At 52.5% G+C, this 23,381-nt stretch overlaps 2 protein-coding genes across 5 annotated transcripts in view; one reads left to right on the plus strand and one right to left on the minus strand.

Moving 5' to 3' along the window:
• The window catches only part of LOC131587134 (S-adenosyl-L-methionine-dependent tRNA 4-demethylwyosine synthase TYW1-like), a 52,294-nt gene extending 35,918 nt beyond the window's left edge, over positions 1-16,376 (minus strand). Inside the window, exons 1-9 of one of the 4 annotated variants that reach the window (XM_058854677.1) lie at positions 16,318-16,370; positions 15,937-15,975; positions 15,232-15,380; positions 14,486-14,626; positions 13,836-13,937; positions 13,063-13,257; positions 12,386-12,667; positions 11,546-11,653; positions 6,576-6,681 (exon numbers count right to left, since the gene is read on the minus strand). In XM_058854677.1, coding sequence (XP_058710660.1) covers positions 6,576-6,681; positions 11,546-11,653; positions 12,386-12,667; positions 13,063-13,257; positions 13,836-13,937; positions 14,486-14,626; positions 15,232-15,366 — 1,069 coding nt within the window. In that variant the 5' untranslated portion in view covers positions 15,367-15,380; positions 15,937-15,975; positions 16,318-16,370. Of the gene's footprint in view, positions 1-6,575; positions 6,682-11,545; positions 11,654-12,385; positions 12,668-13,062; positions 13,258-13,835; positions 13,938-14,485; positions 14,627-15,231; positions 15,406-15,936; positions 15,976-16,255 lie in introns of all 4 variants that reach the window. The other 3 variants (XM_058854674.1, XM_058854678.1, XM_058854676.1) reach the window with 3 other exon arrangements.
• A 555-nt stretch (positions 16,377-16,931) lies between these two features.
• Positions 16,932-23,006, plus strand: SBDS (SBDS ribosome maturation factor). Its single transcript, XM_058854683.1, has 5 exons — positions 16,932-17,110; positions 18,279-18,408; positions 19,069-19,269; positions 19,832-19,996; positions 20,623-23,006. Exons 1-5 carry the CDS (start codon positions 16,983-16,985, stop codon positions 20,749-20,751), a joined length of 753 nt encoding a protein of 250 aa, XP_058710666.1. The 5' UTR covers positions 16,932-16,982; the 3' UTR covers positions 20,752-23,006.
• Positions 23,007-23,381: the final 375 nt, after the last annotated feature.

Here is a 23,381-nt window from a genome sequence, read left to right on the forward strand (position 1 = left end):
GGCCTGGCTGTCCCCAAACTCAGCACCTCTCAGCTTCCTACTGCACCCTGCTGCTCTCATTAACACTTTCAAGGGAAGGAAAAATATCAAATTTTAGCTATCAAGTCTTCTTCCTGCCAACCAGCACAAACTAAACAGGGAAAAAGCCTTCAGCACAGCAAACTGGCCTTCAGCTCCTCCACAGAGCAGCAGCACAAGTGCCCTGCCCTGCTCAGGTGTCCCTGAGCAGCTCTGGCACAGCAAGGACCCAGCAGGAGCAACTGCATCCCAAAGTGCCTGACACCTGCAAGGACACGGAGCCAGCCAGGAGCAGCAGATGCCACAGCAGCTGCAGCAGGCAGAAATTCAGCTGTGCATGCAGACAGGGCTGACAGGGAATCCAACAATGCTCTGCTCCTGCCAGTCAGACCCAGCAGGGACCTGCCCAGGCTCCTCTGCCTGCTCCACCTGATGGTGTTTGATCCATCTCCTCACACTGAATATTCAGGCACAGTGACCTCTGCAGTGAGAAGGGCTGGAGAGGGACAGGGGACAAGGGATGGAGGGACAGGAGCCAGGGAATGGCTCCCAGTGCCAGAGGGCAGGGCTGGATGGGATTTTGGGCAGGAATTGTTCCCTGGCAGGGTGGGCAGGCCCTGGCACAGGTGCCCAGAGCAGCCCCTGGATCCCTGGCAGTGCCCAAGGCCAGGCTGGACAGGGCTGGAGCAGCTGGGACAGGGGAAGGTGTCCCTGCCCTGTTCCTTTAAGGTCCCTTCCAGCCCAAACCATCCTGGGATCCTGTGACAGCCCTAAGACAGTCCCCAAAGCCACGTGCAGTCTTGGGGACACTTTCACCTCCGACTGGCTGAGACCCAGAAGAGGCTGGTGCAGGTTCCAGGGGCACAGCCACACACACACAGCTGAACGTGGCTGGAGCCCAACATCTCCCTGCCCTGGCTCTGTCCTGCCTCTTTCTGCAGCTCTGCTCTGCAAACAGCTTGTCCAGCAAGGTCTAATCTCAGCTGAGAGCTCCCTGCCCTGCTAAACCGTGTGTGCTGACAGGATTTGTGGATGAGAGCTGAAAAGGTGCTGCATTCATCCTCCCTCTAACACAGCTGTCCAAGGCACACTCTGCTGCTGTCACCCAGCACAGCCCAGGCCTTATTTTCCCATTTCTCCAAATCCAGCACCAGCAGTCATATAAGATTATTTTCTCACAGCTCACTCGTCAGTAACAGCAAAATGGCTGCTTTCAAATGGGTTTTGCAGAAAAATTACATTTGAAATAGGACATGCCCACCCAGATCTGCCACTGAGTTGTTCAAGGGAAGAGAGGCTGCAGCTGAACTGAGCAAGGTGCCAAGCTCCAGAGCTCCTGCACTTTCTCTTGAGCTCCTTACATCAACTTCCACCATGTGGAGCACCCCACAGGTTCCTTTAAAGGCCAAGAAAACTGTACATGTTCAACATCACAACAGTCTTACAAACAGCAGGCAGCTGTGAGGATGAGAGGGGGGTTACTCATCCCTGTCACTGCCAGCTGTGGTGACAGGAGGGAGCAGCAGAGATGGGCAGAACTCCTAAAGCCACAGAACTGGGAGATGTTGTGGTCACCCAGCGCTGGCTGCTGGCCATGCCAAGCTTCTGACGCTTGGGAATGAGAGGAAATACCAGAGACCGAGGCTGGACACTTGTTCCACCCCTGCTGCAGGGGAGCTGGGACTCTCCAGCACTGCAAAGCCTTGCTTCAGAGCAGTCTGGGCCAAAAGAAAGGACAAAAGGTTAAACAAGAAACTGGGAGTGTCCCAGAATCACAGAACTCTTCTGGGTGGGAAAGCCCTCTGAAATGATGGAGCCCAACCATTGCCCAGCACTGAGCCTTGTCCCCAGTGCCACATCCACAGGGGTGGGGACTCCATCCCTGCCCTGGGCAGCTGTGCCAGGGCTGGACAAACCTTTCAGTGAAGGAACGTTCCTCAATATCCAGCTCCCAGCTCCCTCAGCCCCTCCATGTCCTCTCTGCACTGAGGGTCCCAATCTGAGCCCAGGACTGGGCTGTGACCTCAGCAGTGCCAGCACAGGGGCACAGGCACATCCTTACTGCAATGTCACAAATGAGACATGGGCAAAACTGTCACCAAATCCAGCCTGAGGGGCTCCAGCCTCATGCCATGGCCATGGTGGAATAAGATGAGCTTTAACGTCTTTTCCATCCAAAGCCAGTCTGGGATTCTGAAATTCTTTATTCCCAGAAAAACTCAAGAAATCTGCAAGCACTTGGTGTTTTTAAGAGCTGTACCTCAGGGCCAGCTTTGGCTGGAGTCTGGAATGTTCTACCTGCACAAGTTTCCTCCTGACCCACCCAGAACAAGCCCAAAGGTAACAGCCAGAACTGCTGGCTGCTGTGAGCTTCATCTCTTTTCTGTTTTCCTGAGACACTTTTCAGTCATTCAGGGCACATTCCCTTCTCCACATTTCCATTTGTCTCAACTGTCCCCTTGTGTGGGGTGAGTGTCACATTACGAAGATAGGACAGCAAATTTTACCCTTGCCTGAACATATCCTGTACTTTGTTCCAGCTTAGACTTAATTTCAAAGCTCAATACTCTCCAAAGCCCTGCCAAAACCTAAAACAAACCAGAAAGAAGGATTGACTTCAAATACAAATGTGTTTATTTTTATTTTCCTCTGTTATACATGGGGTTATTCTACCAGCTCTGGTAACACATGAGAGAAGAATCAGCCCCCTAAATGTGATTTTGCCATCTCCTTTGCTCCTGCTCAGGTGCTACAGCTGTGCCAGCACATCAGAATTTCAGTCAGCTCTCCACCAGCTCCTGGCAGCTCTCACACAGTGGTGCTTAAGCATTTTCTTCTGCCTGGACTCCTTCCTTCTACCTGCATGTTTGCCCATTATTTACAGACATTTCCTAAGGAACTGATCAAGTCTTCTCTGTGCCTGGGTTTGGTCACTGTATTTGTTCTGCTCACCACGAGGAATTTGTTAGTTAGCAAAGGAATTTTTAATCTGCCCACAGGCAGTATTTGATTTGTGTGGCACATTCTGGGGACTGCACCAGTGTCAGCAATCCCAGGGCCAGCTGTGGGCTGCTGGTGCCACCTGGAGTTAAACAGCTCCTGCCAAAGCCTGCCAGACCCCAAACCCTGAGCACAGAGCCTGCAAACTCCAGTCTGTGCCATGCCTTGGGACCCCATTTCCTCACACTGAACACTCCAAAGGCTCAGCACAGGGAGCCAGGCTGAGCTGGGCACGAGAGCTGCAGGCACTGTGAACCTCAGCCCAGGAAGGGCCAGCAAAAGCCACCAAAGCTTTTAAAAACCTCAGCTCCAGCTTGGTGAGCACTTGAAAAGCCCAGCCTTCAGTATTTTTCTGAAGTCAGCCTCTTGCCTGCCCTTCCCCACTAAAAGGCACAGGCCAAAGCACAGCTTTAGCTGCAGCACAAAGCCAGAGCTCGACAGTGAAGTGGCTGCTGAAGCCCAGGCTATTTCAGATAAGAGCTGCCTCTTAATGCACCACTTGTCTTTGGAGACAAGTAAAATAGAGGTGTGCTGGGCACCCTGGGGCTGAATTGTAGCCTTCCTTAACCAGGAAGGACAGAACTAACTGGACTGCAGCAAAACTGTCCTTGTGGGACAATAATTTATCCAATGTCAGCCAGGGTCAGTTTTTGGCATCATTAGCCCATTCCTGCTGTGCTGCCAGGCAGGGACAGCAGGGATTTGTTTGGTTCTGTTACAAGCAGAAGAGAGCAAAGCAAAGACCATGGCAGAAACACACTGTAAACAGCTTCAGAAATCTTGGAACCATGGACTGGTCTGACCTGAAGGGACCCAAAGCCCATCCAGTGCCACACCTGCCATGGGCAGGGACACCTCCCACTGTCCCAGGCTGCTGCAGCCTGGCTTTGGGCACTGCCAGGGATCCAGGGGCAGCCCCAGCAGCACCCTGTGCCAGGGCCTCAGCACCCTCCCAGGGAACAACCCCTTCTCACCCTGCCCTCTAGCACGAAGCTGCTCCCCCGTGGAGCCTCCCTGGCAAACACTCAGCTCCCAGGGCTTTGGGCTCCTTGCTCCTGTCCCGTTCCTGCCTCATTGAGGGAAGTGCGTCAGCGCTGACCTGGGGCTGCTGCACAGCCCCTGTGACACGGCAGAGCTGATGGAGGTGCCTGTCACTGAGACACATCCTGTCTGAGCTCCAAATAGCTCAGGCAGGCAGTGAACAATCCCTCTGCCAGCTGCCAGCATCCAACAGGACGTGGCTGGCTTCAGCCAGACCATCAGCATCCATAAAACATTTGGCAAATCCAGGAGCAGCTGTGACTAATGATGGCACCAACCCCAGCAGGGCACAAAGTCATGGTCAGCCCCTGAGTCATGAGCAGCCTGACTGGAAGAGACCACAAAGATCACCCAGCCCAGCCCCTGGCCCTGCAGACACCCCAACAACCCCACCCTGGGCATCCTGAGAGCTCCTGCAGCTCTGGCAGCCTCGGGCTGGGACCATTCCCTGGGGAGCCTGGGCAGTGCCAGCACCTCTGGGGGAAGAACCTTTCCCAAAATCCAGCCTAACCCTCCCTGACACACAGAAAGGTGTTTTGGCTGGGCACTGATGGAAATGGAATTGTGCTGTCTCTGGCTGGGAGTTCCAAAAGCAGCTCTTGCTGAGTACCTGTTAGCAAGGTATCTGCAAGCAGGCAGCCCCAAGGGCTCACACCTCTGCAGCCCAGTGGGGAGGCTGCTGAAGCCAACATTCAATGCCAGGGCTACAATAAAAACCTTTGCCGAAGCACTGTTCCCTTTACCTCCAGGAAGGTAAATTGCTTTGAAGGTGAATCTCCAGTTAGCACCCACCACGGTCTGAGGAGATGCTGCTCCAAGGAAAACCTCTGTTATGCAACTGCAGGATCAAAGAACAGCTCTCCCTGAACCACTAATACTCATCTTCCTTCTCTTGGGCTAATTATGCCCTCAGGGATACTCTTGAAAAGACACTGAGCCTACACCCAAAGAAACCAGTTGGTGCAAAATAAATGAGATAATCTTTTGACTACACTGCACTTGTTATTTTAGGGGAAATGATGCTGAGGGAAGAAGGGAATTGTTTTATTTTTGTAGCCACAAAAGCCTTCCTGGTGTGTTATTTACAGGAAAAAATGTTACATGACATAAAAAAAAGCAATGCAGCTTCTCTTTTTCACAGCTGAGTGACCACTGAAGAATTTGGTGAGCAGCAGAGGGAGAGCTGAGAGAGGCAGCTGGGCTGTAACAGTTTAGAGCCTTTGAAAGTGCAGATTTATGGAAGCAGATCCTACCAGTGGCTCCAACATTAGCATGAGCACTGCAAGAAGGGAGAAATGGGGACCCACTTGTCTGGATAACGAATTCCCATCCCTGGAGTGCCACCAGGAAATCAGAGCTCTCTGGGGAGCCCTCCTTGAGTCAAAAGAATTACACAGGAAGGTAACCTTCCCTCCAGCACTGCTTTATTTTCCAAGTGGCCACCTTGTATACAAGGACAGTTCCATTGTCACCCAGAGCAGCAGGGAGTGGTGGGACTGAGCCAGGGGGAAATGCACCCAGCAGCACCCAGAGCACAGGGCCAGCACCCAGAGCACAGGGCCAGCACACAGAGCACAGGGCCAGCACCCAGAGCACAGGGCCAGCACCCAGAGCACAGGGCCAGCACCCAGAGCACAGGGCCAGCACCCAGAGCACAGGGCCAGCACCCAGAGCACAGGGCCAGCACCCAGAGCACAGGGCCAGCACCCAGAGCACAGGGCCAGCACCCAGAGCACAGGGCCAGCACACAGAGCACAGGGCCAGCACCCAGAGCACAGGGCCAGCACCCAGAGCACAGGGCCAGCACCCAGAGCACAGGGCCAGCACACAGAGCACAGGGTCAGCACCCAGAGCACAGGGCCAGCACACAGAGCACAGGGCCAGCACACAGAGCACAGGGCCAGCACACAGAGCACAGGGCCAGCACACAGAGCACAGGGCCAGCACCCAGAGCACAGGGCCAGCACCCAGAGCACAGGGCCAGCACCCAGAGCACAGGGCCAGCACCCAGAGCACAGGGCCAGCACCCAGAGCACAGGGCCAGCACCCAGAGCACAGGGCCAGCACCCAGAGCACAGGGCCAGCACCCAGAGCACAGGGCCAGCACACAGAGCACAGGGCCAGCACACAGAGCACAGGGCCAGCACACAGAGCACAGGGCCAGCACACAGAGCACAGGGCCAGCACACAGAGCACAGGGCCAGCACACAGCACTGCCCCATCCCCTGCTTTCTTCAGGAGTAACCAAACAAAAACGAAAGGCTGCCACTTTAACACAAAACCAAGTAAAATATAAATAAAATACAGTGAAATACATGGCAGAGTCTCCTTCTGTGACCACATCTCGATCCCCCTTGCACACATTCCTGTGCTGCCTGCTCTGGGGACTGGGGATGTCCAGAGGCCCTTCCAGCCCCAGCCATTCCTGCCTGATGGAAATTCCCCCCTCCCAGCCAAGCCCCTCTGCCAAGGGCAGCACCAGAGCTGTGTCCCAGCTGCTCTGGGCAGAGCCTCACCTTGTTTTGTGAGTGCCTCCCTCAGGGCTGGGGTGATCATCTCTCTCCTCTCAGCCTCCTCCTTCCTCCAAGCTCCAGCAGCTCCTGCCTCCAGCTCCCGCTCTCTCTGTTGGAAGACAGGGAATTACAGCCAGTTCCAGCCAGGAATCACCTGCTGGGCTGAACAGAGCAACCCCACAGCAATCCCAGCTCCCCTGTAACCCTGCATCTCACCCCTCTCCCCATCAGTAACTCAGGACAGTAAACTGCAAAAGGAACACTCCCAGCGTACCAGATTTGTCCCACCGACACTGCAATAAAATTCCCAAGGATATTTTAACCAGCAGGGTGTGAAATCTCATCTAAGAGTAACTCCATGTTTCAGGAGTGTACAATAACCAAACCAGGGTGTGCCTGGAGTGCCACTGCTAGGGAGAGCTCAGGGAGAGCCCCCAGAGCTCACAGAGACAGCAGCCCTGAAGCAGCAGCCACCTGCACCACCAAAATTCAGCCCTTGCAGGAAAGGGCTGCTCCCCCTGCCCCACAGCCCCCTCCAGCCCAGGGAATTCTGGCTTCCAGCTGCTCCCACACTCAGCTAAGCCCTGGGCACGAGTTCCAGATACTGGGATAAAGTCATAGGCAGGAAAAGCAAACCCTGGCACGTAACAAGTGGTGACTCCCCTGCTGTGTGAGTGTCACTGCTGAGACTTTATGGGTATTTATTGTTTCATGTCTGCACAAAGAAGCATCAAAGTGGAAATAATTACTTGGATATTTCATGCAACTTGTAATCTGTCAGTCCTTTATGGCTTTTATGGAAGGAGTTATGGATAAACAACAAACAAAAACCAGCAGAGGACATTTTGTCTTGACAACACTGAGACTATTTCACATCCAAGCCTCTCTTGTGCCAGAGCCATGGAAAAGTTAATGGAAATGCTTCCAGTTTGAGTGTCCCCACCAACTGCCAGCATCACTAAGGAAACCAGTGCTCCTGACTTGCCAAACTGCTCTTCACAAACAGGGAGAGGAGTCTGGCTGCTGCTGCACATGAACAGACTGGCTCTGTACCTGAGCAACATCTCAGGAAATAAAAGCTGCCTCAAAAGAAAAATTCAAATATTAAAACCCACACACACAGAGGTTCAAGGACAAAACAACTCCTAATAAACACTTGAGAAGGAAATAGGAGAGTGAAACATTTAGGAACAGAGATTATTACCTTCCCTACTCATTCTGGATAAAACTGTGCTCACAGTCTCAGGGATGTTGTTCAGAAATGTGTTTTTCAACAACCAGTATCACAACATGGTCTATTCTGAGGGAGAAAGCTGTATCCACCTTCCACCTCCTTCCACTCATCTTCCTGAGCCCTTAGACAGACTTCATTGGTTTCTGTAACACATTAAAACTCCCCTGGAAGCCTACATCTGATAATTAATTGTCATTTAGTGGGTTTTAAAGCTCATTTCTTGAGCCTTGATCTTAATTTATCAGCAAGACTCCTCAACAGTAAAATATTAATATTGCTGGGAAAGCTTCATGCATAAGGAAGGAAGGAGATAATAGATAAAAACTTCATGTTCCAAGTGTTAAACACAGCACTTGTCGTGCCACGAGCCATCACCTGCCCCAGGCCAGCTCACTCTGTTTTACCCTGCCCTGTGATACCAGGACAAACTCCTGCACAAACTCCTGCTGGGGAATGGAATTCACTGCACTGGGACTTTTACTTCCTTGCTTCATAAACCTTTCAGATCTGCTATTGAGGGTTGGAGAGAAGGGAAAAACGTTAACTTTGCACAAAGCAAACTTCTCCAGTTGTGGTGATTTAGTAGAAAGCCCTGCAGTAAATCCAAGGCAAATCGCTGCCTTTCCATAACAAATCAAGCAAGCAGTGACAAGAGCCAGTTTTTCAGGCCCTTGAAATATTTCACTGCCAAAAACTGGAGGTGCAGCTCACCAAGGAGCGAGCCCAGAGATGAGGAGAACCTCTGGATCCACCCCAATTCCTTGGGAGGCTCAGCACAGCTCTGCTGCAGGCCAGAAGGGGCTGGTTCTGAATAAAGGCAGCTGAACCTCAGCTGTGATGCCCTGCTCTGCAGCTCAGGGGAAAAGGAATCCCTTCCCTTCCCTCTCACACAGGCAGCACAACAGGCAGAGGCAGCACATTCCCAAGGCAAGGAAAACACAATTTCCATGGACCAACAGCCCCTGACACAAGTGAGGGCACCAGCATTCCCTGCCCCAGCACAAATCCCAGTGTTCCAAAGGGCTTCCTCCAAACCTGCCTTCCACACTCAGCCCCAGCCACCCCCAGGGGACCAGCAGGAGCTGCTACTGCCACTTGTCCCCCTCCCTGAAGTGCTTTCTCCAGAATGTCCAGGTGCTCAACAGCTCCCCGTGTTCCCCACTTCACCCATCACTCTTCAAACTCATCCTGCAGGGAGGAGGAAAATAAAAAAGGCACCAAAACTCCACACAAAGGCTGAGGAAGCTGGGGCTGCTCAGACTGAGGAAGAGGAGGCTGTGTGGAGACCTCACAGCACCTCCCAGGGTCTGGAAGGGCTACAGGGAAGGCAGAGAGGAATCCTGCATCAGGAACTGGAGTGACAGGACAAGGACTAACAGGTTCAATCTGACAGAAGGGAAATTAGGGTTACAGACTGAGGAGAAATTCTTCCCTGGCAGGGTGGGCAGGCCCTGGCACAGGTGCCCAGAGCAGCTGGGGCTGCCCCTGGATGCCTGGCAGTGCCCAAGGCCAGGCTGGATGGAGCTGGGAGCAGCCTGGGACAGGGGAAGGTGTCCCTGCCCATGGAACAAGATGAACTTTAAGGTCCTTTCAAAGCCAAACCATTCTAAGATTCTCTAAATTAACTTAATTTAGCGCTTTTAGCCTCCTGGCTCTATTGACCTATGTGCCATGGCAGGATAAAAAAAGCTCCCTCAAAAGCTTTTACTCTCAGAAAAAAATTTACACCCAATTATGCCTCAGCTTCTTTCCCACTTAACCTCCCAGTGGTCAGACAAAGGAAACCCCTGGCCTTGCCCTGATTTACAGCCTCATCCAGCTACAAGCTCCAGGATCTTTTCCCAGATGAAAAGCACAAGCATTAAGCAAACAGGAACACAGCAGGGCTGGAGCCAGCACTGACAGAACAGCACTGAGGGAACGCTGGCCAGGCTGTCAGGAAAAGCTGCCTGGCAGCAAGAAGGATTAGCAACACTTCCCCAGGGGCTGGGGAATGAACTATTAAAGTTCATGAATTACACGAAGAGGAGTTAAAGTTCAGGGACAGAGCTCTGGAAGCAATGCCCCAGGGACAGGACAGCAATGCTGGCAGCTCCCCTCGCTCAGCCTTGTCTGCCAGGGGCACCTCTGACAAGAAACACGGGGGGATTTGGGGAGCTGATGGGACAGCAGGCTGCCCACAGGATGGGCACTCCTTTCCTTACAAAACACAAGGGAAAAGGGAGCCCAGTGCCCCATTCACCCCCGAACACAAGCACAGGTGCTCAGTGCCCTCCCTGGCTGTCCCTGTGTCACTCAGGAGTGCTCAGTGCCCTCCCTGGCTGTCCCTGTGTCACTCAGGAGTGCTCAGTGCCCTCCCTGGCTGTCCCTGTGTCACTCTGGGAGTGCTCAGTGCCCTCCCTGGCTGTCCCTGTGTCACTCTGGGAGTGCTCAGTGCCCTCCCTGGCTGTCCCTGTGTCACTTGGGAGTGCTCAGTGCCCTGGCTGTCCCCGTGTCACTCGGGGAGCACTCGGTGCCCTCCCTGGCTGTCCTGTGTCACTCAGGAGTGCTCAGTGCCCTCCCTGGCTGTCCCTGTGTCACTCGGGAGTGCTCAGTGCCCTCCCTGGCTGTCCCTGTGTCACTCTGGGAGTGCTCAGTGCCCTCCCTGGCTGTCCCTGTGTCACTCAGGAGCACTCGGTGCCCTCTCTGGCTGTCCCTGTGTCACTCGGGGAGTGCTCAGTGCCCTCCCTGGCTGTCCCTGTGTCACTCAGGAGTGCTCAGTGCCCTCCCTGGCTGTCCCTGTGTCACTCGGGGAGTGCTCAGTGCCCTCCCTGGCTGTCCCTGTGTCACTCGGGGAGTGCTCAGTGCCCTCCCTGGCTGTCCCTGTGTCACTCGGGGAGTGCTCAGTGCCCTCCCTGGCTGTCCCTGTGTCACTCAGGAGTGCTCAGTGCCCTCCCTGGCTGTCCCTGTGTCACTCGGGAGTGCTCAGTACCCTCCCTGGCTGTCCCTGTGTCACTCGGGAGTGCTCAGTACCCTCCCTGGCTGTCCCTGTGTCACTCAGGGAGTGCTCAGTGCCCTCCCTGGCTGTCCCTGTGTCACTCAGGGAGTGCTCAGTGCCCTCCCTGGCTGTCCCTGTGTCACTCAGGAGTGCTCAGTGCCCTCCCTGGCTGTCCCTGTGTCACTTGGGGGTGCTCAGTGCCCTCCCTGGCTGTCCCTGTGTCACTCAGGGAGCACTCGGTGCCCTCTCTGGCTGTCCCTGTGTCACTCAGGGAGTGCTCAGTGCCCTCCCTGGCTGTCCCTGTGTCACTCAGGAGCACTCGGTGCCCTCCCTGGCTGTCCCTGTGTCACTCAGGGAGTGCTCGGTGCCCTCTCTGGCTGTCCCTGTGTCACTCAGGAGCACTCGGTGCCCTCCCTGGCTGTCCCGTGTCCCGGCAGGGCTGGAGCAGTGCCCAGGAGCTGCTGCAGCAGCCGCCGTTCCCTTCTGCCCGCTGACCTCTAGTGGTGAGCACAGCGGACACAGCAACCACATTCTCCACGAGCAGCTGCGGTCCTTTCCCCCTCCAAAGGGAAGCCAGAAGGTTCCCCAGGCTTCCCTCACGAGTGGGAGCACACAGGCAGATCCCGGCTCCAGGACAGGTTCTTCAATAGCTCATATTTTACTCCCCCTCTAACCAAACCCTACAGATTCAAATCCAGCCAGTTACATTTGAATCAGTCCAGCTGCTCAGTGACCATTCCATACCCCCTCTAACAGCAGTACCTTTGCTTTCTTCATGTGGCCCATGATATTGCCAAGATCTTCAACATCGATGACAGAATCTGTGCCTCCAGCTTCCTCCTCACCACTGCTTTCAAACAACTCCTCTGCCTGTGGGAGAGAGCAGAGAAAAAAGACTAAGAATTTATCTCACTGTTAAATGTAAAACTAGGCTCAGCAGTGAAATGAGCTCTCCTCATCAGTAAAGACCACTGAAAATAGACAAGAGCCTACCAAAACCTGTAGGATGGATATGGAACCCTGAACCCCCTTAAAACCAAGTGTCTTGCTGACAGAAAGATTTATTCTTCCTGCAGCAGCCAGCACTCCCTAACCCAGCCAGAAGAACCACTTACTTTCCTATAAAATTCAACCCAGCAATAACTTCCAACCCACAGTTTGAGGGAGGATTAAAGTGCCATAGCAGCTGTGGATCCTGCACTGGAGAGCAATAGAGATGATTTCTTAGTCAAAATCTGCAATCAATAAACACTCCAGAAGAGAGAAATGATTACAGGCAGACACACAGAAAGGACATACAGGGCTTGCTCAGGTAACACGCCCCAGCTGCCTTTGGAAAACCCTGGGATGCTGGCAGAGCAGCTGAGCATCACCAGGTTAATGGCTCACAGGGAATTGAACACTCCCCTTGGCCTTGGTCCTGCTGAGAACCCAGCCTGGCTCCCTGGAGCATCTGTGCCCAGCCAGGAGCAAGACTCCCTCATCACACAAATGCCATTCAGCCTGGGTCTACCACTAATCCTTCCATCTGGACTGCAGGAGGAAGGGGAAGAGTCAAACAGTGCTCCAAATGAAATAAAGCCTCAAGGATTTTGGCTGTACCTCAGTATCCTCGTGTTCTGATGTCCCAGGCTCATGGTCCGAGCTTTCCTTGCTCTGCTTCCCTGAAGATTTGCACTTTCCTTTCTTGCACTTCCCACTGCAGGGCTTCTTTTCACCTTTGCAGAGCACCTGGAGCCGAGTGAGGAATTTGGCTTTCCAGGCCTCAAAGTCAGCCTCGATGCTGCCGTGCTTGCTCTGGGCCACGTTGCAGTCGCCCTCAGCCCGTGTCATGATCCTGCTGGCACTGAGCATCCACAGCCACCTGTCCATCCTCCTTCCAACCTAGCGCAGCAGCAAGGGTCAGAAAGGAAATCAAACCAGGGCCAAGTGCAAGCAGCCAGCCAGCACCAGGATCAGCCCTGGGAAGAGCCTGTGAGCTGCACGGCACTGCAGGGCTGGGGAGTCCCTCAGCACAGACACAGGGCAGCCTGAACAGCACCACACCACCTCAGACTCCAGTGGAAAATCCCCCTGCTGTCCCTGGGGTGAAGGGATGGGCTCTGGGAACAGACTGCTCTGTGTGGTGCTCGGTGGTCAGAATGGTGACATGTGTGACACACAGCCCCAGCTTTGCAGAAACTTTTCAAAGCTGGGAAATGAACTCAGCTTTGAAGCACTTCATGCAGCTGAGGCTCTCAGGGAGCAGAAGCCAAGCAGGGAGCTCAGGGGACACTCACTGTGTTGTAGTGATCCACGTAGGCTGAGTTCCCCAGCCCGAACACAGCGTATCTCAGGCCCTGCAGGAAGCTTTTCCCAACACGGAAATCACTGGCTGCCTCTTCCAGCCACTTGCAGAACCAGGCTGCGCTCTCCGGGGGCTGCCCCTCAGTGTAGGTGGCCACCAGGAACACACAGATGTTCCTGCTGCTTGTCTGGTCACACAAACAGGACAGGAGAGAAAAAAAAAATCACTGCATTTTCCAGAACTTTCTTTTAAAGCAGAGTCACAACACCCAGGCAGCTGGGAGAAATCAAAACACAAGGCTGTCTCCTGTTGGGGCAGGATGGTTCAGGTGACAATGCCAAGGGTGCTGAACAATCTGCACAGAACCTTAAATTAGCAGAGACAGGTCAAGCTGAACAGGGATACAGTGACAGAGCAAAAGTGGACATCCAGCCCCATCAGCAGCTTCCTGTTCTGGCTCTGAACCTCACCCAGGGGTGCAGGACACCTGGGGCAGCCACTCTCACCCAGCTCACCCCTGACTTACAGAACCAGCTCATACAGAGTCACTGGCACAGCAAAACGTCCAAGTGGTGCTTTGAAATGCTCAAAATGAAGGTTTTTTCTGCTGAGGGCAGAATTTGCATACATTTGCATAGGTAGGGAAGCAATTCAACACAAAGCTTCGGGGATTTCCAGAACAACAGGAGGGAAATACAAGAGGGAAACAGCCTTGACAACCCCAGGAAATCTTGTACTTATTACTGGTGTTTATGCCATACCCACCTCCTCTGCTAAGCCATCCTCTGGATCATAGTCTCCCATGTTAATGACTTCCACAGGTAAATTAAGGGACATAACAGCTTCAGCCAGAGCTTTGGCAAATCTCTGAACAAAGAAACACAGCAAGTTATCAATTACTTCAAGCCACACGAGCCCTGCTCAGCCACAAGACTTCTCCCAGCACAGGAAGAATAATGACACAGGAGGCCTGGACACTAGCACTGCAATTCCTCACATTAAAACAAAAATGGAATACATTGGCTGAGAGTTACAACATTATAATGACTAATACATTAGATCACAGACTAACACATTAATTCACAGATACATACACAAATTACATTTCTTCTTGAGAAAGCACCAAAACCAGCACATCTCTCTATGAAGCCTAGCTAGAAAATTAAAATTATAGTGCAAGAGTGAAATTTTAGCTTTATAATCAATCTCCACTGCACGCCTTGCTTAAAGGGAGGATGAAAATTGTTACTTTTATTTAATTTTTCACTTATTTTGCATGTTGGGCAATGATTGTAGCAAGCTAATGAATGTGCAACTCCCAGATCTGTACCAAGGGCAGTGTTTCAAGGCAAAGTTCTCAGATCCCAACAATATTTCAAAGCAACTTCACAGGTGTCCAATAAATGTACAGATACCTTTGCTGTGCCAGTCTGAGAGCCATAGAAAATCTTCACTCCAGCAACATGGACCTCCTGTGCCTGGGGGGTGGCACATCCATTTCCCAGTTTGTCTGCTGTTCCCTTGGGGGCAGAGGGATTCCCATGGGATTTCTCACCCTACGAAACAAGAACTGTGTCACACCCAGTCCCTTCTCCAAGGGCTCCAATTTAAAATTCAGATCCTGGGGCCACTCTCAGCAATGTTAAAGCATTTTGGTTCCTCTCACACCCAGACAAACACACCAGGACCTGTTTTCCTGACCCAGGCCATGCTACAATACCCACTTCTCTGGGAGGTAACAGAATCCAGCCGAACCTCCCGAATGCTGGAGCAGATCTTTACCCACCTGCTCAAGGAGGTTTTCAATTCCTGGATGGCCTAATTCCCTCCCATCCCAACACCAGCCCAACCCTGCCATTAGCATCATGAAAACATGAAGGTGCTGACCATGGGCACAAGCAGAGGGGTTTGGTGACAGAGCAACCCATTCTCCCAGGAAGAGTGTGAGGAGTGTCCTGCTGAGCTCTGCCCCAGCATCAGAGCAACAAGAGCATTTAGTGACCCACAGACACAAACAATCCAGGCTGAGGATCATAACCAGATAACCAAACTACATTTGGGACTTGCAACACCCTCAGCAGGCGCCTTTATCCAGTAACTACTCACTTCCACACAGGGTTTTGGGGTTTTCTCAGAGAGAAGTGCTGACAGGCTCAGTTACCTTCCTTTTGATTCTGGTGGTGGTGAACTGAATGACAATCCAAAGGCTGATCCCAAAAGCAACAGCAGAATAGATGTAAAATCTGTGCAGCCATATGGACACCAGGCAAGTATGGAAGTAGCTCCACGCATCCATTGAGACATCTAAATCTGGAATGTCACAGATTCCTACAGACTGAATATGGAATGAGCACACACAGAATAATCACACAGTGCCCACAGCCTCACATCATCAGCTACTGCCGTTCCAGAAAACAGCTTCTGGCTAAAGACAAGGACCTAGAACTGAATCAAGACACACACACACAAAGACAAACACACACACAAACACACAAACACACACATAAACACACTCACACACAAAGACAAACACACACATAAACACACACACACACACACACACACAAAGACAAACACACACACACACACACACACACAAACACACACATAAACACACACACAGACACACTCACACACACAAACACACACACAAACACACACAAACACACACACAGACACAAACACACACACACACAACCACAGCACGCCGGCTCTCCCCCCGGTACTGACCCGTTTCCCGCTCCCCTCACACCGCCATGTGTCGGTGTCGGTACCGGTACCGTTCCCCCGATCCCCTCACACCGCCATGTGTCGGTGTCTGTGTCTGTATCGGTGTCGGTACCGGTACCGTTTCCCCGGTACTGACCCGTTTCCCCGCTCCCCTCACACCGCCATGTGTCGGTGTCTGTGTCTGTATCGGTGTCGGTACCGGTACCGTTTCCCCGGTACTGACCGGTTCCCCGCTCCCCTCACACCGCCATGTGTCTGTGTCTGTATCGGTGTCGGTACTGGTACCGTTTCCCCGATCCCCTCACACCGCCATGTGTCGGTACCGGTACCGTTCCCCCGATCCCCTCACACCGCCATGTGTCGGTACCGGTACCGTTCCCCCGATCCCCTCACACCGCCATGTGTCGGTACCGGTACCGTTCCCCCGATCCCCTCACACCGCCATGTGTCGGTACCGGTACCGTTCCCCCGGTACTGACCCGTTCCCCGCTCCCCTCACACCGCCATGTGTCGGTACCGGTACCGTTCCCCCGGTACTGACCCGTTCCCCCGCTCCCCTCACACCGCCATGTGTCGGTACCGGTACCGTTCCCCGGTACTGACCCGTTTCCCCGATCCCCTCACACCACCATGTGTCGGTACCGGTACCGTTCCCCCGGTACTGACCCGTTCCCCGCTCCCCTCACACCGCCATGTGTCGGTACCGGTACCGTTCCCCCGGTACTGACCCGTTCCCCCGCTCCCCTCACACCGCCATGTGTCGGTACCGGTACCGTTCCCCGGTACTGACCCGTTTCCCCGCTCCCCTCACACCGCCATGTGTCGGTACCGGTGTCGGTACCGGTACCGTTCCCCGGTACTGACCCGTTTCCCCGCTCCCCTCACACCGCCATGTGTCGGTACCGGTGTCGGTACCGGTACCGTTCCCCGGTACTGACCCGTTTCCCCGCTCCCCTCACACCGCCATGTGTCGGTACCGGTGTCGGTACCGGTACCGTTCCCCGGTACTGACCCGTTCCCCGCTCCCCTCACACCGCCATGTGTCGGTACCGGTACCGTTCCCCCGGTACTGACCCGTTCCCCGCTCCCCTCACACCGCCATGTGTCGCCGTCGCTCCCGCCCCTTCCGGAGCAGCCGCCATCCACTGCCGGGCCGGCCGGGGCGGAGCGGGCGCCGCCACCATGTCCATCTTCACCCCCACCAACCAGATCCGCCTCACCAATGTGGCCGTGGTGCGGGCACGGCGCGCCGGGAAGCGCTTCGAGATCGCCTGTTACCGCAACAAGGTCATGGGCTGGCGCAGCGGAGCGTGAGTGCCCGGGGAGCCGGCGGGGAGGCGGCAGGGCCCGGCGTGGGGCCCGGGGAAGGGCCCGTGCGGGGATCCGGCTGCGGAGGGCTCGTTCCTCGTACACGAGGGGAGCCCGTGCGAGGGTCGGCAGGGCCGGGTGTGGGAGGGGGGCCAGGGGGGCCGGCAGGGCCCGTGCGGGACCCCGCTCTGGGTTCGGGAATCGTGCGCGGCCCCGGTCCCCAGCCCTGACCCCGGGAGGAGGCGCCGGGCCGGTAACGGGAGCACCGGGCCCGGGCCGGGGCAGCGACAGCTCTGTCCTGGACGGTTCCAGCTGTGCCGGATGGGTCCAGCTGTGTCCTGGGCGGTTCCAGCTCTGTTCTGGATGGTTCCAGCTCTGTCCTGGACGGTTCCAGCTGTGCTGGATGGGTCCAGCTGTGTCCTGGAAGGTTCCAGCTGTGTCCTGGACGGTTCCAGCTGTGTCCTGGATGTTTCCAGCTGTGCTGGACGGTTCCAGCTCTGTCCTGGGTGGGTCCAGCTGTCCTGGACGGTTCCAGCTGTGTCCTGGACGGTTCCAGCTCTGTTCTGGATGGTTCCAGCTCCGTCTTGGACGGGTCTAGCTCTGTGCTGGATGGGTCCAGCTGTGTCCTGGACGGTTCCAGCTGTGCTGGACAGTTCCAGTTCTGTCCTGGACAGTTCCAGCTGTGCTGGATGGTTCCAGTTCTGTCCTGGACGGTTCCAGCTGTGCTGGACGGTTCCAGTTCTGTCCTGGACGGTTCCAGCTGTGTTCTGGACGGTTCCAGCTCTGTCCTGGAAGGTTCCAGCTGTGCTGGTTCGGCCCAGCTGGGGCAGCGGGAGCTGTTTGTTCTCCTCTCTGAACACAGCTGTGCTCCTGGCATTGCTGCTTTGCTGGGGAGGGACCTTGGACAAGGCATGGAGTGCCACGACAAGGGGCAGTGGTTTCAAACTGCCAGAGGACAGGGATAGATGGAATATCGGGAAGGAATTGTTCCCTGTGAGGGTGGGGGGGCCTGGCACAGGATGTCCAGAGCAGCTGTGGTTCCCCCTGGATCCCTGGCAGTGCCCAAGGCCAGGCTGGACACTGGGGTTTGGAGCAGCCTGGGACAGTGTAAGGTGTCCTTGCCCATTCTGGGATTTTTCTGAGTTTTTTTACATTTGTCTCTATTTCTAGGGAGAAAGATCTCGATGAGGTTCTGCAGACACACACAGTGTTTGTCAATGTCTCCAAAGGCCAGGTGGCGAAGAAGGAAGATCTGGTTAAAGCATTTGGGACAGATGACCAAACAGAAATCTGTAAGATGGTAAGTTTCACACACTTTGCTGTATAAAACATGTGAGAAGATCTAGTCATGCAGTTAGGTCAGTTTCTACTGAAGGGTGTTTGTAGAATGCTGCTATAGCTGAAAGGGTTATTTAAGAAATGGGTAAAAAGGAGCAGTAGCTGTGTTTTATAGTTTTAAATTCGGCATATGCATGTGGCTGGAAAGAATTCTGTCTAAGACACAACTTGCATGCACCAATGTGTCTGGACACAGCCAGCCACTGTGAAGAGTTTCTCACAAAAGATAAGTTATTAAGAATGCAGAGAAACCAAGGGGACAGCTGTTTAACTTTGGAGAGTTCACTTAGGTGTTAGTGACAGATCTCATTTCTTAGTCTTTACTCGCGGGATATGAGCTGTGAACTTGCTGTGGGTGATGAGATTTCAGTAAATCTCTTGAGTCAGCATTGCCGTGGCAGCCAGGAGGGACATCCCTCTCCTGTGCTTCTGTGGTGAGGTTTTTTGTCTGAAGCCTTTCCAATGCTGTCTGTTGTAATGATTCACATTATTAATTTGGTTATTGTTTGCTGCATTTCAAGTCTCACCCAACCTCTCAAGCAGCTCTCAAACTTAGCAAAGTTACTGGACTTGTCACTCTTCAAATGCACGATGTTCATTACCCAATCTCTGTGTTTTGCAGATTTTATCCAAAGGGGAGCTGCAGGTGTCGGACAAGGAGCGGCACACGCAGCTGGAGCAGATGTTCCGAGACATCGCCACCATCGTGGCTGACAAGTGCGTGAACCCCGAGACAAAGCGGCCCTACACCGTGATCCTCATCGAAAGGGCCATGAAGGACATCCACTACTCTGTCAAACCCAACAAGAGCACGAAGCAGCAGGTGAGTTTCCTGCAGGATCAGCTCCTGCTCTGGGGTGGTGCTGCCCAGGGTAATTCCTCAGCTCTCAGCCACCGAGGGATCAGCAGAGCCCAGGATCTGAAGCCTGCACAGGGATTACTGCAGCCATCTGGCAGCTGAGTGCTGCAGAGAGGCAGCTCCTGAAACTCAGGCAGTTTGTTTGCTAAGATTTCAGGGAAGGAAGGAAGGAAGAAAGGAAAAAAGCCAACAGTGATACACTTAGAGCAGATATAAAAGGTTTATGATTTATGCTCATTGAGGTGGTATATCAGGTTTACATGTGTGCCTCACGGGTTTGTGGTGTTTTGCAGTATAGCTATTTAATTTTATTTCAGACAGCTTTGAAGTGTTCAAAATGATCACAAACAAGAAGTTTGCCTTTTCTTGTTAATCTGCCAAAAGAGCACGATAGCAACCTCCCTGCAGCAGAGTGGCAGTGACCAGAACTGAGGGATGGCTCTGAAGCTGGGGAAAAGGTTTGAGATTTGGATCTGGGTGCTGGGTTTTAAGCAGGTCTGTAAATGCTCTTTTTTTTGTCCAACAGGCCCTGGAAGTGATCAGGCAGCTGAAGGAGACCATGCAGATTGAACGTGCTCACATGAGGCTGAGGTTTATCCTGCCAGCAAAGGAGGGCAAGAAGCTGAAAGAGAAGCTCAAGCCACTGATTAAAGTTACTGAGAGTGAAGATTTCCAGGAACAGCTGGAAATTGTAAGCAAAAAGCAGTCCCTGGGGTTCAGGTTTGATTTGAACTACACATACCTATTTTACTGGGAGATTAATTCATGGATGGAAGTTGTTTAGATAAACTGCAGGCTAACCAGAGATCCTGAATCAGAGCTGCAGTTGGGAATTTTTAATTTCACACAATCTTAGTGATGTGGGAATGAAGCAGCCTTTGGTATCCAGAGATTGCTGCTCCAAGCTGAGGAGTGCACAGTGCAATTCCTCTTAGCAGTAACGATCCTGCAACACTGATCAGATTTTCTCCTATGTGGAATGTTACTATTATTTATTTGGTGGCTTGGGTCTGGATTTTAAGAGTGGCTAATTTTTTTTAGAAGTTGATGTGTGGTAAAGCAAAATTTGGTATTACAATTTTCATATGAGCAGATTAGAATCCATCAATCCCAGCTGGCAGAAGCCATGTCCAGCATGGGGAGCTGGAGCTGTAGAGCTCTGTGGAAAGGTTGTTGCATACAGAGCTGGTCAACTCTTTGGAGTCCTCCTCAGAAACGAACCAAGATTGTTTTAATGAGAGTGAATGTTAGGCCTTGGGTTGGGGCTGATGAAATTCCAGCATTCTTGGCTGACTGATGAAATGTGGAACATTCCAGGTGTGCCTCATCGACCCAGGCTGCTTCAGGGAGATCGACGAGCTGATCCGCAGCGAGACAAAGGGGAAAGGATCCCTGGAAGTGCTCAGTCTGAAGGATGTGGAGGAAGGAGATGAAAAGCTTGAATAACAAAACCTTCCTGCAGCAGATCTGCTTCAACAGCCTCCCTGCAGTGACTGCTGTAGCCACTCTTCTGTTAGGCCTTCATGGTTTTTTCCAATCTCCTGCTGCCAAATATTTTCTGATACTAATCCTTTGGGATTTTCCCATGCAGTGTGGGTTGGGTTTTTTTATGGTTTTACACTTGCTTGGTTTACAGATGTCTTTGCCCATAAGAAGATTTTGTGTCAGAGTTGCACTAATGAGGATTCAGTGAGGGTGTGGTAGGAGGTTACTCTGGCTGTGCTTTAGTTTCAGGGTTGCTGCTGGAGAGTGTTGGAGTGATTTGGTGCCAATTGTTTGTACCTTCAGGTTGTCAGTGTTGAGTGGGAGATTGCACTGGTCACCAAGGAGTGGCTTTGTATGTGAGGAGAGGGACCTTGAGAAAAGAGAGCTGCATTTTCACTTCTAAACAGGTGCAAAGTGTGGATCATGTCTAAAAGTCACTCTCTTGGCAGCATGAAAACTGACTTAGGCTTCCATAATTGGCTGCTTGATAATTAAAAGTACTTCAAAGGACCATTCATAAAGAATTCCTTCACTGGCTATAACAGCACTTGCTGACATAGAGATGATGTTCTCCAAATAACTTATTTGTAGAATATATTTAGCTACATTAATAAAAACAAATTATCATCTATTTATATATTAGAGATACAGAAATAAATAAGATACTTATTTTTTTTAACAGTAGATGAGATATCCCTGTGGCAAATGCTTTTGTAGGCTGAGGGAGTAGCCTGTGCTTGGGAGCTGCTGCTTTCACATGATAAAATGAATCTCAAACAGGCAGTGGTGGCCTCTGGCCATGGAGCCAGACAGGCTTTTGTTGGACAGTAATTCCCAGCAGGAATTGTTTGTGTGTGCCCCTTTGCTTTCTAGTGCAACAGAACAATTCTGGCAGCTGTCCTTTATCCTCTGTCCTTTTTTTTTTGCTGCTCTCTAATCCATGCACGGAATTTCCAGCCAGCTCCTGAGGCATGGGATACAGTTCTTGCTAATTCTGTTAAATCTTGCTGCAGCTGTGTTAAACAAATGATTTGAAGTTAGACTAGGGTATTTCAAATAAAAGGGGAAGAGAGGACAACAACGGGGGAAGGAGATACTAAAAATACAAACCAGCAGGCAAAGCAGATATGGTTCAGTGACTAAAAGCTCAATCAGCAGGAATTTGAGGAGCCTTTAAGATGCCATTCCTGTTTCCCTGGCCATGGCAGGCAGCAGGTGAGGAGCTGTGGGCCAGCCAGGGAGAAGTGTCCCAGGTGAGCACGGTGCTCTTTGGTTGCTGTTGCCTTCACAAGACTCCCCCTCATGTGTCACTTAAACAGAGCTGGCTTTGTGCTGCTGACCTTTCCTCTGCACCTTTAACTCATTGTGAATTTCCTGCAGTTCCATCAGGGAGGGTGGAAATGGGCTGGAGGAGGGGAGGTTTGGCTGTGAGGTGGCTGCAGGGCTGGAGCCTCAGTCCAGGGCTGTCCCTTGGGAGTGGATTTCTGCAGAGCCAATTTGTGTGCACTCGTGCAAGGCCAGGATCAATTCTTTCAGCAGGATTTTGGGAGGATCTGCCTCTCTAGAGCCTGAGTTTTGCTGAGGGCAGGTGAAACAGAGATTCTTGAACCACTTTATCCATTTTAAAATGCTTTTGTTTGTTCCCAGGGGTTTGAGAGCTGCCTGGGAAGTGCAGGGCTGAGGTGACTGGATGTGCCATGTGGACAGGGCTCGGTGAGGGAGCTCTGTGTGCACAGGCAGCTCCCCTGGTACCATCCTGGGCTGCTGCCCCTCTCAGCCTTACTTTGGGAAGCATTGAAGATGATCATGTTGATATTTAGCTTGTCACTGGCAATTAGCACTAACATGCAATTCACAAATACGCAGATGAGATGCTGAGCAAGAGCCCCAGAGGATACTGTGTTAATAATACCTGATTTCACAATGTTTAATTTCTTGGTTTGCTGTGGTTAACACCTTGAGCACAACAGGATGGCAGCAGGTTAAAGCTCTGGAGTCCCAGAACCTGAATCTAAGCTGATTCATGAGCTTGGTGCTAGGAAGGCAATTTCTTTATAAAGTCTTTTTCTGCAAATGCAAACATTAAGGATTTTCTCTGGTAGAGGGAGCTTGAGTTTATTTATGGACAAGTAATGATACATGCTGGCATTTCTTGTTATGTTTGTAGTTCAGCAAGAACGTATGGTGAGCATCAGAATAAAGCTCAGGATTGGTAACTGGTTTGTCTTTGCCCATTCCAACGAGCCCATAACTCCCTGCACAACCCTTTCCTGGCTAATAAACTGGAATTTCCAAATAGGTGGGCATTTAAATAAGCTGTCGACTTCCAGGAGAGCATTGCTGGTGTGTTTGGGTGCACATGCACAAGTGTTTGCCCTGAAATTGTCCTGTTCCTGGTGGGACTCAGAGTGGTCCCTGACCGCTGCCACAGTGGAAGACAAAGCTGGAATGCTTCTCTGCCCCCCTCCAAGAGCTCATTAATCAGTTGTTAATGAAGCTGTTCCCTGCAGGAGTGTGGCTGGGCCGTGGCTGAGCAGTTGTGTGGCGGTGGCAGTTGGCAGTGCCGTGGTGACAGTTCCACGGTGGAACCC

Source organism: Poecile atricapillus, chromosome 21 (genome assembly GCF_030490865.1).
Source record: "Poecile atricapillus isolate bPoeAtr1 chromosome 21, bPoeAtr1.hap1, whole genome shotgun sequence".
NCBI lineage: Eukaryota > Metazoa > Chordata > Aves > Passeriformes > Paridae > Poecile > Poecile atricapillus.

What these genes read in the sequence shown, in the direction of transcription:
- SBDS (XM_058854683.1), top strand. Translation starts at nt 16,983, where the DNA reads ATGTCCATCTTCACCCCCACCAACCAGATCCGCCTCACCAATGTGGCC. An exon ending in AAACAGAAATCTGTAAGATG is followed by an intron (nt 18,409 to 19,068) that starts GTAAGTTTCACA and finishes TGTGTTTTGCAG; the next exon opens with ATTTTATCCAAAGGGGAGCT. An exon ending in TCCAGGAACAGCTGGAAATT is followed by an intron (nt 19,997 to 20,622) that starts GTAAGCAAAAAG and finishes GGAACATTCCAG; the next exon opens with GTGTGCCTCATCGACCCAGG.